A 16,941-nucleotide genomic window follows, 5' to 3' on the forward strand; every position below is an offset into this window, starting at 1 on the left:
TGTGGTCCCCAGACCCAACAAGGATGCCTGTTTCCACCGAGGACGCAGCTGAGACTCCCCCCGCCACAGGCGGCACTGGAGGCCACATGGTGGAAATTTATTCCGTGACATATTTTTTTTTTTTGCAGGGGGAGCTTAGCAGGATTAGGCCTCACATATTTTTGTGTTATTTGTCCTCATTTAAGAAAAAAATCGTATGCTGATGAACTCAACATATTTTAATTTCCCAGAAATTTTTCTTCTTCAGTCATTCCTTTCAAATAGCAAGCCTTTTCAACAGAAACGTCTGTTTCTGGCCCATTTTAAAATGCCACCTGCTCGGCCCGCTGGTGCTTGGCCCGGCGTGCCTTGCCCACGGTGGCCCATCTCCCCACCTTGCTTCCCGTCCAAAGCCTAGACGTTCAAGTGGGCAGACCCTTTCCCGCGTGGCTCGTCTGGCGGACCGAGCGTGTTTCCCGAAGGCATTTCTGTCTGGTGAAGGGCACCCACTCCCCAGATCTCCACATCTCCAGGTGTTAACGGTTGTTGGACTTACCACCCTGCTCTTTGCTTTCCAAAAATTGAAGAAGCGTGTCAACCTTTTGTCTTTGGCTGCAGCATCAACTATAAATTAGCTTGGTTATCTTCTAGGAGAAATGCTATTTATTTTGGAGTAGTAGTAAAAAGGGCTCAAAGGATAAGGAGGCCATTCAGGCCTATTCTGAATCCCTGATGACATCAGCTCCCAAGGGGACTGCGCTGCAAGAAGCAAGACTGTAGGTGGGTACCAGGTAACGCGGCGCGCCCCCCTCCCCTCCCCGTCCCTTGAAACACTTGGGACCTTACGCATGTCTTCAGCCTGAACTTCACCTGGAGTGTCTACAGACTGAAAATTCGTGCTCGTGTATTTTGGCATTCGGAGCCAATGGCGGTTTCTTTGGCCCCAGGCGTGGCAGGAGACGGAGGGCGATGGTGCCGTGTGGACTGCGGTCTTACTTGCCAGGTTGTCTTAGAAAAGCTAGGCTCAGGTTCGAGGCAGCTGCTTCTCATACCTGTGGTGCAGGAGACACCTCTGGGAAAGGTGGCTCTAAGTGCGGACCCCTGGACATCCTTCTGGACCCTCTGGAGTAGAATCATGGATGGAGCCCAGGAATCCGTATTTTAATGGACACCCCCAAGGGGATTCTGATGTAGATGATCCAGTGTTTGAGAAACAGGAGTCTAAATAAATCTGGGATGAGGGTGCCTGGGGGGCTCAGTCGGATGAGCGTCCAGTTCTTGATTTTGGCTCAGGTCATGATCTCAGGGTCCTGAGATCGAGCCCCATGTCAGACTCCGTGCTGGGCATGGGGCCTGCTTAGGATTCTCTCTCTCCCTCTCCCTCTGCCCCTTTCCTCCCCCATTCCATCACCCATCCCCGCTCATGCGTGCTCTCTCTAAAAAAAACAAACCAAACCAAAACAAAAAAGCCCTGCAAACCCAAATTAAATAAATAAATCAATAAATCTGGGATGACTGACCAAGAAAAAGAGAATTTAAGCATCAGCTGAGCACCAGCTGAATACCAGGATTCAGCCTGAGGGTAGGTTTGCCAGACAGAGCAAAGACACACAGATCAACAACCCCCTGACCCCAAGAAACAACAACAAAAGGATGCCCAGTTAGGGCTGAATGTCAGGTAAACAATGAATAAATTTTAGGGTAGGTGTGTTCCGTGCAGTTACTGGGACGTGCGTATACTGAAAACTCAGTTATTTACCTGACATTCAGATTTAACTGGATGCCCCGATTTTATCTGGCAACTACCTTCAGGAGAAGCAGGCTTGTGCCTGTGGGAGTTCACCTTCTTGGCCGGGTTCCGTTAGGTCTGAGGTCCTGGGAGAGCCTAAGTCCTGCTTGGGGATGCGGCTGGCGGAGCCCTGGGCCCTGGAGTTTGGGGTCGGGCAGGGGTGAGTCGCTCTACGTACCTCTGATAAATAGCTGTTACCTTGGTTTCTCAAAAATGTGCCGCCCCCTCAAGCTTCTGGGGCCGAGCCTGCTTGGGTTTAAGTAGGTTTCTCAAGAGCCACAGAGCGAGGGCGAGGCAGCAGCCCTGCTCTTTGGGGCTAGTTGGCTGCCTCCACTTTTCTTCGATTGCCAGGGCAGGAGGCAGAAATAAAATAGAAAATACAAAGTCGTGGTCACGGGAGCTGCCAGCCCTGCGAGGAGGGAGGGACAGCTGTGTCCGCAGCCAGGCTCTGGGGGGGGATGGCTCCTCCTGCCAACTGGGGAGTAGGAGGGTGGGGTATGAGCGCATCATGGCTGAGCGTGCACGGGATGCCCTCCTTGAGGACACAGTCCCCGGGCTCGGGAACAGGGTATCCTAGCTGGAGACTCGTCTCTCTTTCCTTCCGTGTCTCCCCAGAATCCCTCTGGGATCCCTTATTGTGTTCAGTTTGGCTTCACGGGCACCTCTGCCCCCTTCTAGCCACAATTCCCTTCTGTGGAAACTTGCTTGGCATTCTCAGGGAGCAGGGGTGGGGTCCTCAGGAATAGAGAAGGGCGTTATTCCCTTTTAGCACAGATAGGGGTGGTGGTTGGGAGGTCAGAGCCCTGGGCTGCCAGGGACACAGCCAGCACGTCATGCCACCCCCCCAATAAGACAAAACAAAACTGGGGTCTCCTCTTTATTTTACCCACAGAATCCAACTTTCAAGTTACTAGGGAAGTTTTTGCCATAGAGATTCTACTGCCCTGCCTTCTGGAAGGCAGCTCAGCCTCCACACCAGATGACGCTGCCCCTTACCCCAGTCATGTGTGCTTGGGGAATGCAGTGTCCTGTAATGTCCTATAGGCTTTGGTTTGGGGGGCGGGCACCTGGGAAGTGACCAGTGGTCCTGGAGACCTAGAATCCCTGCATGTTGGTCTCCAGCCTGTGCTGGAGCCTCAGTGTGGGTCCCTGGGGGAGGCCCCACATCTTGCCTTGCATCTGGGCAGGGGGGTAGTCTTGAGGGGCTCTCTTGCTTGGGAGAAAGCAGGAAATGGGGCCTGCACTACCCCAGAAGAGTATTTTTGGGTCGATAAGAAAGACAGCCACTCTGTGCAGACCGGGCCAGCTCTAGGGCAGAGGGTTTGGCAAATGGAACATGACGGCCCATTTGCAGCCCCCTTGGCTAGGTGCCCTTGTGCAGTGAACATCTTGGACAACTGTACACAGAAGCCCTTCAGGGAAATGTTCCAGGACCTTTCCTACCTTCTCATTAATTTCTCTCCCATTCTAAGTCCTCATTCCTCAGCTAAACAAAAGTGGAAGGGGGACATGGAGTGGAGGAATCTGGTTCATGTTCTGGTTCCTTGGGGATTTGTTACATGTGTCTTCCTTGGGATAGACCAGGGGTCTTTTCAGTCTGGGACTAGTTTCCCTTTTTACTTCTGAGCAAGTCTTTCTTAAGTTGTGGCTCTTAGGGTCACGTTGCTGAGGTTCTGGCCACCCCTAGGTGTCCCATGCTGCTTCTCTGTGGTGGTGTTCGGGAGGGGGGGGCTGGTCTCACTCTGGCCTGGCCTCTCCGCACCCCCCCCCATTTCTGCCCCTGGCTTGAATGGGCTCAATCCTGGAAGCCTTAGACCTGTCTCAGAGGGATTGAGGCCAGAGTGCAACCCTTCCCTTCCCTCTGTGCTGCCTAGAGTGGGGGTTTTGATGCTCTTCACCATCTGGAGAAGCAAGCCCTTGGGGTTGCAAGTGGGCACCTTCAGGGGAAGGAAGGCAGAGGGCTCAGAGGGATGAAGAGCACCCCGCCCCATCAGTCCTTATCATCCATCCTGTCTTTAACAGCTTGGTTGAGAAACTTAAAAAAAAAAAAAAGTAAAAGTAGGTAAATTACAGCATCTGCTGTTCCCTGTCACCCAGACTCAACAACATTAATTTCGAACATTCTGTTCTGTTTCACCTTTTACCCCAGAGGCAGGTCATTGCCAGGAATTTGGTGTGTGGGCTTTCCCCATCCAAGTCTGTATAAATATATCCAGGAACAATAGATGATTAAAACAATTCTCATGGGTCACTCCTCAGCTGGCTTTTCCCCTCCACAGGTCCGGGTTTGTGAAAGCTGTCCAGGTTCAGTGCCATCTTGTGATACTCTTTTAAAAATGCATTCTCCTGTCGGTGGACATTTAGGTGGTTTCCAGTTTTGGTGTTCACAGTATTGCAGATAAGGCCTGGGCTCCTTCTCACTGTATTCGGCAAGTCCCCTTGGGCCTCGGTTTTCCCACCTCTGAAATGGGGTGAGGGCAGGGCAAGATGGCGTGTAATGAGAGAGGAGGCCCTCGTAATTGCATTTCAGGGGTCTGTACGTCACTCCAGCTTTTCCTCATCTCGAGTTTGGCTAATGGGTGTTGCTGATGTGGAGGGGGTTGTCTCTCGCTGGAGGAAGTGGGTGCAGGGCCAAGGGCGGGGCTGGGGACACGGGCGGTGCTCCCTGACAGGGCTCAGTGATCCAGCTCCTGTCTTCCTCCACAGGGTCCCGGAGATGCCACGAGCCAGCCCAGCGTGGCCACTCAGCCAGACCTGCTCCCCGGCCCCTACACCCCGCTTCTTCAGGACTCTCTCAGCGGACAACCCACCGGTCCTGAAGTCTGAGCCCCCTAGCTGCCACATGCGTGACCACACACTGCACACCCCCAGCACGTGTACATGCACGAGTCCACAGGCGTGTGCAGGCACACTCAGGGATGAGCTGCTGCTGAGGAGACTCAGGGAGAGCCTCATCAACAAAGACTGTCTGGAACCTTCTGTCCAAGTGACCCGCACTGCTGTGGGCACTGGGTCCCCTCCCTTGAGTGAGCCTGGCCAGACCTGTTCAGCCAGGGGTCCTGGGCTCCGGACACCACCTCCCCCCCAGCACCCTCTCCACCAGTCACGAAATCCTGCAGTCCCCGATTGGTGGCTCGGTCATGTAGGACAGGCCTTTTACTCTGAGGGACCGGCTACTGTCCCAAAATCCAGCCGGGGAACACAGACTTCTTGTGCCAAAGCCGTGTGGGCAGGGGGCTGCCCCGTCCAGCCCAGACCCAGAGCTTTGGCCCTGTACGTCCATCTGGGCTGGGGGCGAGGCGCCTTCACATGGGCCTCAGCAAACAGTGTGAGCTCCAGATGCATCTCGAGCCCGCTCTGACAGTCTCCTCATTCCCCAAGCAGACGTTGATCTCCCTGAAGTCTGCATGGGGACCAGGCTTGGGTGCCTGGGGCCCTTTCCTCCAGCCTAAACTGACATCCTCCTGTATACTGAGCCGGCCGCTCCCTGGTGGGGGTGGTGGGAGGCTCCACCCCAGGCTGCCCACCAGGAGGGCCCTCAGCTTTTAGGTGCCGCGGCGGCAGAGGTGCGGAAGCCCAGCCCCATTGGTCTGGGGTCTGGTCCGGTCGGGTGGGAGACCCATCGACCCGTGACTCCCACTCTGGGGTAAGCCTCTGCCTCTTTTCTACTGCAAGAAAAGTGAAGTTTATCATCTTTTAAAAATAATTCACTGTTGAAGTAATAAACCTTTTTTAAAAGTTAAGGCTCGAGTCTGTGACAGCCTGTTTGTGGGGGAGCAGGGGCTTCCTGGGAAATTCTGGGCTCTTAGTCAATAGCTCCTTTCTGGTAACTGCCAGGAGCGGCTGGGCCGCTGACTTGCCTTTCTATTGTTTTAAAATTTCAACCTTGTTTATATTTAACATTTAAAAAAAAAATATTTTATTTATTTGAGAGAGAGAGAATGAGAGAGAGCACATGAGAGGGGGGAGGGTCAGAGGGAGAAGCAGACGCCCTGTCGAGCAGGGAGCCCAATGGAGGACTCAATCCAGGGACTCCAGGATCATGACCTGAGCCGAAGGCAGTCGCTTAACCACTGAGCCACCCAGGCGCCCTATATTTAACATTTTATATAAATACTGCATGAATGCAGTTCTTGTTTAGAAAGAGTAGGACCCAAGGCTGCTTTGACCGGTATCCCAGGGTAGCTTGCCACTTTGGCATGAAGCCTGGCTAGGCTTTTTTTCTGTGCATTTATATACAAATCGAGGTGCCTGTAGGAAATGCTCAGTATATTGTTCTGGGCTTTTGCTTTTTCTTGTTATGTAAGAAGCAGAAAAGAGCAGTGGTTAAGACAAAGTGTGGGAGCCAGATGGCCTGGGTTTGAATCTGAGCTCTGCCTCTTACCAGTGTTGTGACTTCAGATGAGTCATTTGACAGCTCTGTGTCTCAGCTTGTCTACTCTGTGGAGTGGAGAGAGTAATAGTACCCGCCTCTGTCGGAGAGTGGCATTGTGAGGATGCAGGGAGTTAGTACATGGAATGCTCTTAGAACACAGTTGGCACGTGGGAAGGGCTACATAAATTTGCCATCATTACATTCCCCGTGACGATTTGTTATTCTTGTTTTTTTCCCCCCGAAGCTGACCCTTCCGCTGTTCCTGTCTTGGACACTGTTCCCTGCTCCTCATTCTTGTAAACATGGGGCTGCCTCATTCTTGTAAACGACAGCACAGCCTCCCAGGTACAGATGCTCACACAGCCCCTCTTGATGGTCGTCTAAGCTGTTTCCAGTTTTCTCCTACTGCAAACACACAACTTTCTGAAGGTCCGTCCTTCGCGGAATATCGAGCCCCCGCGCTACCCCGGGCACCGCCCCGGGAGCTGGGGTGTGTCGCGGCCGGACCACCCCGGCCGCGGGCTTTCCCTGGGCTAGGTGCGGAGGGGCCGCCGCCGCCGCGTCCCTGGGCATGCCACTCCGGCCTCCCGCCGCTCCGGGGTGGCCCCCAGCGGGGATCAGCGGAAGCCAGGGTCACGTAGGCACGGGGCAGAGCAGGCCCCGAGCCTCCGCCCCACAGTGCTGTCAGGGCCCCACAAGAGCAGGAGCACGTCTTTGACAATCAGGAGGAACCCAAAACTTTAGGGCGAAAGGGCGTTTTTAAACCGCACGTGACCGTACTCATCTTTTAGGAGTGCTGTTGCAAAACGCAACTTTTTAAAAAATATTTTTTGTTTGGTTTTGGTTTAGTCTGGGGTTTTTTCTGCAATCTTAAATATTCCTAACGCTGGAAGGGACTTGGGGAGGTCGTCTGCAGCCCCGCCCCGGGCCCCAGGGGCCCCTTCCGGCCGGAGGCGGCGTCCTCCACGCGACCAGTGCTGCGCGCCCCTTCGCGTCCAGAAGGACGTGCGTCCCCGTTCACTGTGCGCCGGTGACGTCAGAAGTGCCGTGACGACGTAGGCGGCGCCCGGTGATGACGCAGAGGTGCCGCGCTGAGACGGAGAGGCCTGTGAGGGCGCTGGGGGCGCCGTAATTGCGTCAAGGTGCCGTGAGAAGTCAGAGGCGGCGTGATGACGTCAGGGGCGGCGTGATGACGCGAGCCTCGGGCCGGAAGCCTTGCTTTCTGACTTCCGTGCTGTGAGCGGTCGGCTCAGCGGGTGCAGACCCGGGGTTCGGGCCGCGGGGTCCTCGCCTCCTCCGCCCTCCGCCCTCCGCCCGCCCCGAGGCTTCCCGTGGAACCGTCCACCTGTTCGCCCTGACGTGGACATCGAAAAGCTTTCATCTAATCTTTAGCCCCCAGGATGAACTTTCCCCCCACCCTGTGGTCACGGACGTTTGAAAATAAAACCATGTCAGGGGGCGCCTGGGGGCTCAGTCGTTAAGCGTCTGCCTTCGGCTCAGGTCGTGATCCCGGGGTCCGGGGTCGAGCCCCGCATCGGGCTCCCTGCTCGGCGGGGAGCCTGCTTCTCCCTCTGCTCCCCGGCTCCTGCTCTGTCGCTATCTCTTTCTCTCTCTCAAATAAATAAAATCTTAAAAAATGAGATGAAACCACGTCATCACTCTTTAAGTGGCCCGATGGGACCTAAATATGACACCACCACCGAAAAGAACCCACACGAACAAGCTCTCCCTTAGTTCACGTCCCGTCTTGAATGTGTTATTTCCTTCTCCCTTAGAAGTTAAGCGAAATGTTACAGAACTTATGCCATTAGATATTATTAATCATTCTGCTGTACTTTGCAACACGAGTATCTGCAGAAGGTCAAACGAGTGCTTTAATTTCTTCTTGTGACCCCAAAGGTTAAGTTCTGTGGGTCTGGACTGCCGTTCTCTGTAGGTACCCAATGGACCGGCAACATCAGTGTTTCACATTTGTTACCTATCATATCACACAAAGAAGTAAAACTCTGTTGGAACGCATCTCCTTTTTTTAGACTTTAGAAATTATATTTTATATTTTCTTTTTTTTAAAGATTTTATTTATTTATTTGAGAGAGAGAGAATGAGAGAACAGAGAGGGGATAGGGTCGGAGGGCAAAGCAGACTCCCTGCCGAGCAGGGAGCCCGATGCAGGACTCGATCCCGGGACTCCAGGATCATGACCTGAGCCGAAGGCAGTCGCTTAACCACCTGAGCCACCCAGGCGCCCTATTTTATATTTTCTTAAATGTACAGAGTGGAATAGAAGTGTGTGTGTACAGTTCTAGGAACTGTAACACATACACATCCGAGTAACCACCACCAGCCAAGTTACAGAACAATATTATGTTCCCTCCAGATTTCCTCCTGCTTCTCCTTTGCAGGAAAACCTTCCCCTGAGGCCTAACCTCTGGCAACCAGACCGTTTTGCCTTTTTGAGAATGTCCCATGAAAGGAATCACACGGTATATGGACTTTTAACACTGCTTCTTGCACTTGGCATCACGTCTTGAGATTCACGTAAGTCCTTGAGTGTGTCAACAGATTGTTTCTCACAAAACAAACCAGTTTCTCTTTCTTGCAGAGTAGAATGCCATTGAATGTGTGCACCTCGGGTTTGTAGCCATCAGGAATTGCAAGACATTTAAAAGTGTTTCCAGTTTTGGGCGATTATGACTGATACCTAGGAGTGGGATTGGTGGGCCACATGGTAAGTCTGTGTTTAACCTTTTGAGGTGCAGGTGGGAGTGTCCATAGAAGCCGTAGTATTCTGTGGTCCCACCAGCAAGGTATGAGGGCTTCCCGTGTTGTGCATGATGGCCAGCACCGTGGTATTTTAAAAAATTTTAGTCATTTGTAGTGGAATCTCATGTTTTGTTTTTTTTTTAATTTTTATTTCTTTTAGTGAGAGGGAGAGAGAGAACATGCACGAAAGTGGGGGGGGGCGAGGCAGGGGGAGAGAGAGAATCCTCAAGCAGACTCCCCACTGAGCACAGAGCCTGACACCGGCCGGATCCCATGACCTGAGCCGAAGTCAGATGCTTAACCGACTGAGCCACCCAGGCGCCCCTCATTGTGGTTTTTATTTGCCTGGAAATACATCTCCTAATGAGTTGAATGAGGCTTCCACTTCATCCCCAATTGATTCATGTATCCTTGAATGAGGAAACTTTGTACTAGGAAGAGACCAAATTTGTCATCATGTCCATTCTTATTTTCACAGATGTAAGATAGAAAAGGCTTGTTGACATAAATAAACAACAGGGAGTGAAAGGAACGTCCTGATAGCTGTGTCACTCAATTCTTACGCCCTTGAGTCACGGGCAAAAATCAGATGGCCATCTGTCATCAAAGAGTATTTTTGCTGATCTGTCAGCTGACAAGTCCATTTGACCTCTCTGCACGCTTGTAGAAGGCAGCAAAGTGGAAAGCACCCATTTGCATCAGGATTGCAAAAGGATTACTCAATCGTGAGATTAGTTCTGGAAACCAGTATTTGGGAGTGTCCCTCAGTGGGAACGGGACACGGGGGCGCCTCACAAAGGGGCTGGGAGAATGGTCTCCGCTGCCTGGGACTGCTCTTGGGTGGACCTGCTGGTGAAAAGCTCATGGGTCCACGCCTCCAAGACGGTTCCCTTAAAACCCCCATTTGTTCTCCTCCCAAAGCTGAACCCAGCATGCCCCAACTTGAGTTGGTAACCATTGAGGACTGTAGACTTCCCTGTACCTGAGCGTCAACACAGGCACTTTTTTTTTTTTTTTAACTCTTGCATGTACCTCTACCTGCTCCTAAAAAGGAAAAAAAGGGGCAATTATCCGTAAAGCATTCGGCTGCGTGTGTATCTGTCCCAAAAGAACACGGGATGGAAGAAGTGAATTTGCCCTTCACGTGTCTCACCTTGTGAACATCTTGCTTCTGAATATTTGTGTAAGGTAAACCTTACAAGTTGACTTGTGTTTTGGTACAAACCTCGTCCCTACACACATCCAGTGACTTCATTCAGGGCTCCCAGCGCTGGGAGGACCAGCTGTGTGGACACCTCAAGAGCCAATCTGTCAGACTTCGACAAGGCATGGGTCTAGGGAATTCTCAGGAGAGTCTTTGACTCTGAGACTTCCCCCCATCCTCTTACTTTACACCCTAACCCCCACCTACCACGTGCTTCTGTTAACTTAATATTTAAAAAAAAAATTTTTGACTCATTTTTTAAAAAAAGAATCGTCTTTTGAAAAAAAAGGCCGTTGTATCTCAACTTGTGGTCCAATGGGCAAGTGACATGTTTTCCAGTGTCCATTAAAACAAACACATAACTGTTAAAAGTTTAAAGATGTTCATGTAGGTACCACTAGACCTGCCCTATTTGAGAACTCGGCACGGTTCCTTGTCGTCACCTGCACTCCCCCATCTTCCCACTCCGCTTGTGGAGTAAATATTACCCCTGTACAAAAGGTTTCCCTCTGTCTCACTCAGTCCTGGCCACCATCAAAGGCTCAATTCCAGCCATGCCCTCTCCTCCAGGAAGCCTTCCTGATTACTTCTGCTCACACAGATTTCCCCCATCTTGGAATTCCCAGGACACTGTGTCTGTACCCGATAATACTAGAATGTTCTGGAATACCAGGAGTCCTAACTCTAGTTGCTGTAGCCCCCGCACCCCGACAGGCTGTAATGTTAAACCCCTGGTACTTACGATTGTGCAGAAACTGGAATATGCTTACCCAAGATGGTTACTCACATTCCTCGGCATTCTTTGTTCCTTTGTTCACTCAGATGGTCATTTGTTCAACATTGGTTGAGTGCTTGCTATACACCGTGAATAAAACCCCTAAGGTGGCTTTCCTCCTCTCAAAAAAATGGGGATAATGTGATTCCTGCTTCGCAGTGTGGAGCTCAAAAGAGTTGGTGGCCACACGTGAGGGGTTCAGGGCTGGGGACACCGCGTTCAAGCCCATGTTTTGGTGCTGCCCTGACTGATGCCACTGGAGTCCCTGCCCTGGAGGTTCTGCAGCCCGGCCCACAGTTCTGGCTCTCTACTTGTCCCGTGCGGTCCGTTCTCCATGCGGTGGCCCGAGAGGTCTTTCTGAAGTGCGAACGATCACAAGGTTCATCCCCTGCTGAAGCCTGCGGGGCTTTTCCCCACCTTGATGATCAAGGCCCCCTCTTGGGGGCTTCCAGGAACATCCCTCCCCTCCTCCTGCCGCCGTGAGCGACTTCTGGGCAATTCCAGGCCGGGCCACTGGAGGGCGAGCTGTGCACACAGGTTGTTCAGAGGCCTGCCGAGAGCTGCGGATCAGCCCTGAGGGTGTTCCTTAAATTGGGGGACTGTTACCTGGGGTCACAGCCTGACTTCAGAAACTTGTAACTTCATGAAGTTGCATTTTATAAAAATGGGCATTTGTACTAGGAAGCGTTTCCTTAATATTCTTCAGATTTTCAAAGGGGCCTTGACACTTTCTAGGGGTATTATAGGCAAGAGTGACACCCCAAAAATGAAAACCAGAGTCATGTGATGTTTGCTTTCTCTTTGCACGCAACGGAAAAGGCTCTGGCCTTGGAGGCAGCTTACCTGCATGCTGATCCCTGTTCTGCTCCTGTTGCTGGTCAGCCTCGGAGAAATCTGTAACCTCTCTGAGCCTTGGGTTTCCTGGCTGTGAAATGGGAGTAAAGATTGCTGCTCCATGACTGTCTGAGAACCCCTGAGGGTGGGGAATGAAAACGGACGTGTGAGCATTCTCTACAGGGTCGGGGCCTCCAGCGAGCATTTATTAGATATCTACCGTGCCGGGCACTTGTTGGGTACTGAGGGGGAGTCAAGCTGAGAGGGCTGTGTCCGGGCATGCATGCATTCATTCCTTCAACAAATGTTTTCTGGGAGCCCACGATGTGTCAGGCATTCATGTATATACTGGGAGTTGTCTTTGGTTGGGTCCCTCAGTTGGAGAGGCTGAGACAAAGGGCTGTCCTGAGCCAAGACGTTTCCCAGGAGGACAGAGGGGGCTCTCAGAGCTCAAGGGCAGTTTTCCAAGGGTTTTGGGCGTGGAAGTACATTGAAGCCAGGGGTACACAAAAGCAGTCAAAAGGGGTCTATTTGGATCTGTTAGGGCACCAATGCTCTTCACCTCAGAAATGTGGTGGTGGATAAAGCAGGAGAGGACCCTGCCCTCACAGGCTTGCATTCTAATTGCGGAGGACAGCAAACAAGTAAAGGAAAAAGTAAGATACCTCCAGGGAGTGAGGAAAGTCAGGAAAGCGATAAAAGCAAGGTGGCATGATGAGAGGAGCATGCTAGGAGTGTTTCTAGAAGTGTCCTCTGAGGGTGCCATTGGTGCTGATTCCTGAGGGATTTGAAAAAATCAGGGAAGGAGCACTTTAGGAACTGGGACTGCATGTGCAAAGGCCCTGAGGTAGCAAGATGCAGACCAGAAACGAGTGGGCTGTGGCTGGAGTGTATTAAGCTGAGAGGGTGGGGGATTGGGAGGGAGATGAGGTGGAGTGTCAAGCAGGGACTTAATCCCTGTAGTTTGGATTTTCAGCATCATGGAAACCACTGGAGGGTTTTAAGTTGGGGAGCAAGATGATGGCTGTTCTGCTGTGTGGGGAGTTGCAGTGGGGACAGGTGTGGTGCAGAGGGATCCAGCAAGAGGCACTCTAGGCTATAAAACCCCTCCCGCCCCCTGCCCCTTGCCACAGGACCCTCGAAGCACCCCTGCAATGGCTGGGGCAGGACAATCAGGCCACTTTTATAGGTGAGGAAACTGAGGCACGTTCTATGCCTCTCCCGCCCTCTTGCTTCCTAAGTGACCTCTTTAGGGGAGGGTGCATCCCAGCGATCTTCCCTCTCAAGGTCCCGGAGGACCTGCCCTTTGCAGTTAGATCTCTGTGTGTAAGCACTTGGTCCCACTGGGCCTCCTTCCGTGGACTCCACGCTCCTGAGGGCGGGCACCGGGTGTGTGGGGGACCCCGCTGCGTCCCCAGCACCTGGTCAGGTGTGTGTGCCAGTGAGTCTTTGTTGAATAAAGAAAGGAATGACCGAGGAGTAGCAGAGCTGGGGGTGTGACCTGGGGGAGGACAGCGCGAGTGCAGGCCGTGGCCACCAGGGGGCGCTGCGGCACCGAGCCACGACTGTACTTTGAGACTGGATAAACTACAGGTAAAAAATGAAAATTTGACAGAGCGGGACTGCACAATCTGTGCTCCCTTGTATGTTTGCGTTGAACAAGCTGACAGTTTGCACACATAAAGATACCCTGCAATATACCTGTGTGAAGTTAAGGGGGCCGTGAAAAATGGGAATTAACCATGTCCGCAGAAGGCAGGATTTGCTAACGGAAAATGATTGTGATTCTTTCGTCTGGGTGGCGGGACCTCGCCTCCAGAGGGGCTCTGAGTCTGACCGTGGAATTCCCATGAGCGCAGGGCCCAGGCCGCACAGCAGCCCTTGGTCCCCCTGTCCTGATCAAACTTCGGATGCCCAGCAGATATAAAATGTCAGACCAGAGCTGGGCCCTGGTCTGTGGCTTCCTCTCCTAAAACAGGTTGTTGCTAACGTTGGTTGAGCGCCTACTGTGTGCCCTGCATTATTTTAAGCCCTCGGTGTGAGCTTGCTTCATTCTCTTCACCACCCAGGTGAATGCCTCTGTCGTCACCATCAGGTTTTACAGATGAAGAAACAGAGGCACAGAGCGGGGAGTAAATGTCCGCAGTCTTATGGCCGGTCAGAGTCTGAGCCCAGATTTGAACCTGGGCAGCTGGGCCCAAGGCATGTGTGCTCCGTCACTGCCCTATGCATCTCCTTGTTGTCCCGTTAACCAGGACTGATGGCTGGTGCTGGCGGCCAGGGACTCCTGCTTTCTCTTATCCCTCCTGGAATCCCACGGGGGAAACCAGCTTCTAGGAATGTCCTTTCCAATCAAAGGGACAGGCAGGTCCTGGTTCTGGAGAGTCTGCGAAGGTGGGGAGATGAAAGGGGATGGCAAGTCTTGTTTCCCCCAGACACAACCCCGAGTACATCTAGAAGGAGGCCCTGCACACCGGGGATGTGTCCGACCGTGGAAAGGCTCCCAGCAGGGGAACATTCAGGCTCATTCCAGAGAGGTTGAGAATAGAAGGGAAGAAGAGAAGTAAGAATAAACATTTCTAAAAATAGTACTTGGCTCTCCAAACCCCACAACAAAACTTGAAAGAGAGGGCAGCAGATGGGGGGTGGGGTGGGAAGCAGCCCAGGACTTTTGCCTAGGGTCCACTGCTTTGATTTGGGGAGGGGGTGTCCTGCTTCTCTGATCTCCCTCTCTGTGGCTCAAGAGCCAGCTCCCGGGGTGGGGTGGGGGGGCCGGGCCGGCTGTGTCTTCCTGAGGGTAAAGGCCAAATGGCAAGATCTTGGAGTCCGGAGTCGTGAGTGCCTCCAGATTTCATGGCACATTTGTCACAAAACCTTCACCACAGCCAACTTGACAACATCCAGAAGTGCTTGGCTGAGGAAAAAGGCGGACCTTCAAGACAGAGCCGTTTGCATTCCGTGTTAAGCAACAGATGTGAGCAACATTGGCCGTGATGCACATTTCTGCAAACGAGGTCTCATTTACCTCCTCAACTTCCATGACGGAATGGGACTTCCTCTCCCCCAGGAAAACATTTCAGCAGATGGGTTGGAACGATGTGTGGTGGAGGCCACGAGAGCGGAGGCTGGGCCTGCGGCAGTTTTCCAGAACTGTGGAACATTCTTCTGGTCTCTGGGATCTTCTGTCTGTTTCCATGACCCACCCCATCTGCTCATCCCGGGGCTGCAAGATTTCTTCCATTTTAGGGGACGGAGTCTCCCTGATGAGACACTAGCGTCTCTGGGCCCTGTTTCATGGTGCTCTCTGCTCTGTGGTCTCTGGCCGTGGCCACAACAGCTGTTTGAGGGAAGGACATGATTTCTCCCATGATATCAGCCTTGGAGATCAGTCAGGCGGCAGGGCTTGGAAGCTAGAGCTGTTTGCTGAACAGGCCTGGATTCACTGTGTCCCTCAGGCAAGTCACTTTGACCCCCGTGTGTCCCGGCCAACAGGAATTAGAATTCCTGCCCCGTTCATTTCCCAGGTCCTCATGAGGATTGTGAAGGAGGACTTTTTATGCACTTCAGGCTGGAAATAGTTTGAGAAGGCTTTGAAATACATTGGCAAAGTAGTCTTGGAATAAACCCTAACATCGAGGATGCAGTTTATTTAAGCCATGACAAGGTCTAGTGGAGCTGAGCTGTAATACCAACTATCACCAGGAGGTGTCACTGTCAAACACTTTGCCGGCATCCTCTCGCAGGTGAGTTCTTCGTGTGGCTTTTCTCCAAGTGTAAGACCGACTTCTTTAACTGATATATGTAGATCAGTGCAGGTGAGCTCAGATGCCCACAGAACGAGGCAGCAGTGTTAATAAGCCTGGAAGGCCAGCTGTTTGGTCGGGTAGCTTGTGTGCTAGCCAGAGGGTGGAGGTATGTCCTGCCCAGAGCTTGGCTGGACGGCCAGTGGGTGTGGGAGGGGCAGCTGATGCTTTGCCTTCCCCAAAGCAGCCCTTTGTCAACACTTTTAAAGGTACACAATGGATACCATTATGGCTAAGACTGATGAAAATATGCAAAATCGTGAAAGTGTATTGTCCGACCCGGGCTTAAAGAGAGCGGCATTTTCTGTGTTATGCTCTGGGTGAGTGACCCCCCCCCCCCAACAACTCGCCAGGCAGGGCTGCCTTTCTGTCACCGAGAACCTGGCGTTGCCTTCAGTCACGCGAACGGCCGCCTTATCAGGATGCAGGCTATTGTTGCCAAGTCTTCCTTTTTTTTTTTTTTTTTAATTTTCAAGAGAAGATGGTTTTTAAAAATGTAAAATTTCCTGATTTTTAATTATTGGCAACAAATACCAATTAAATAAAATACTACGTGGGCCAAATGAAATGCATCTTGGACAAGACAGTCTGTCACTTTTCTGAGCAGGACTTGCCTTTGCTTGTGAGTTGTATAATCTAAGCATGCATATATGTGGCTCGAAACCCCTTCCTGGAGTGTCTGGGTGGGTGTCTTTCATTAGCCGAATTCATGCCATGTGTTTATCTTATATACACCAGTAAAATAGATCCTACTTTGGGGTTTATAAATGGTAACAGCGAAGACACAGGTTTTTAGAGTCAGAACTGGGTGTGAATTCCGGATCTGCTATTTACTAGCTGTGTGACCTTGGGCAAGTCACTTAACCTCTCGGAACCTCAACATCCTCATCTGTACAAATGGGGCTAATATAAATACACGGGTAGTGTGTACACCATATATTTCTAATTTTCACCTTCCGGGCACATGGGGGGATGATGCTTTCCTGGCCTCCTTGTGGTTGGTTGGGGTCCTGTGATTCCTAAGAGAGCGGAGTGTTATTTGTCACGTTTTGTGGGCTGCAGCATTTAATTGCTGGTGTGAGAACCTTCAGAAGTCCTTTTCCCTCTGCTCCATCAGCGTGGGTCCCAGAATGAGGACTGCGCAGAGCACAGCCCCGAGCTGACTTCTGCAGAATGAGCAAGAAATCAACCTTTGTTGTTTTAAGCTGCGAAGATCCGGGGGATTGTTTGTTCCTGCAGCATGCATAACCTGGACCATCCCAACCGATACAACCCGCTTCCAGGAACGTAGGGAGGGCTCAATGAAATAATGCACCGAAGGGGCTTAGCGCAGTACCTGGCATGTAACGAGCATGCAATAAACGGTAGAGTCTTCTTCGTTCTTCAACCGGCATTTGTTGAGTGCCTACGTCTTGCCAG

The 16,941-nt window shown here is 51.9% G+C and overlaps 1 protein-coding gene across 4 annotated transcripts in view; it reads left to right on the forward strand.

The window, feature by feature from the left end:
• Positions 1-7,568, forward strand: part of SCARB1 (scavenger receptor class B member 1) — a 74,757-nt gene extending 67,189 nt beyond the window's left edge. The window contains exons 12-14 of one of the 4 annotated variants that reach the window (XR_004681380.1): positions 631-759; positions 4,475-5,414; positions 6,388-7,568. Coding sequence is in view for 3 of the 4 variants with exons in the window: in XM_035016841.1 (XP_034872732.1) it covers positions 631-759 (129 nt within the window). In the remaining variant the exon portion in view is untranslated. Of the gene's footprint in view, positions 1-597; positions 760-4,474; positions 5,512-6,387 lie in introns of those variants that run through there. The other 3 variants (XM_035016841.1, XM_035016839.1, XM_035016840.1) reach the window with 3 other exon arrangements.
• The last annotated feature ends 9,373 nt before the right edge of the window (positions 7,569-16,941 follow it).

This window comes from Mirounga leonina, unplaced genomic scaffold (genome assembly GCF_011800145.1).
Source record: "Mirounga leonina isolate KUSES-001 unplaced genomic scaffold, KU_Mleo_1.0 Mir_171, whole genome shotgun sequence".
Lineage (NCBI taxonomy): Eukaryota > Metazoa > Chordata > Mammalia > Carnivora > Phocidae > Mirounga > Mirounga leonina.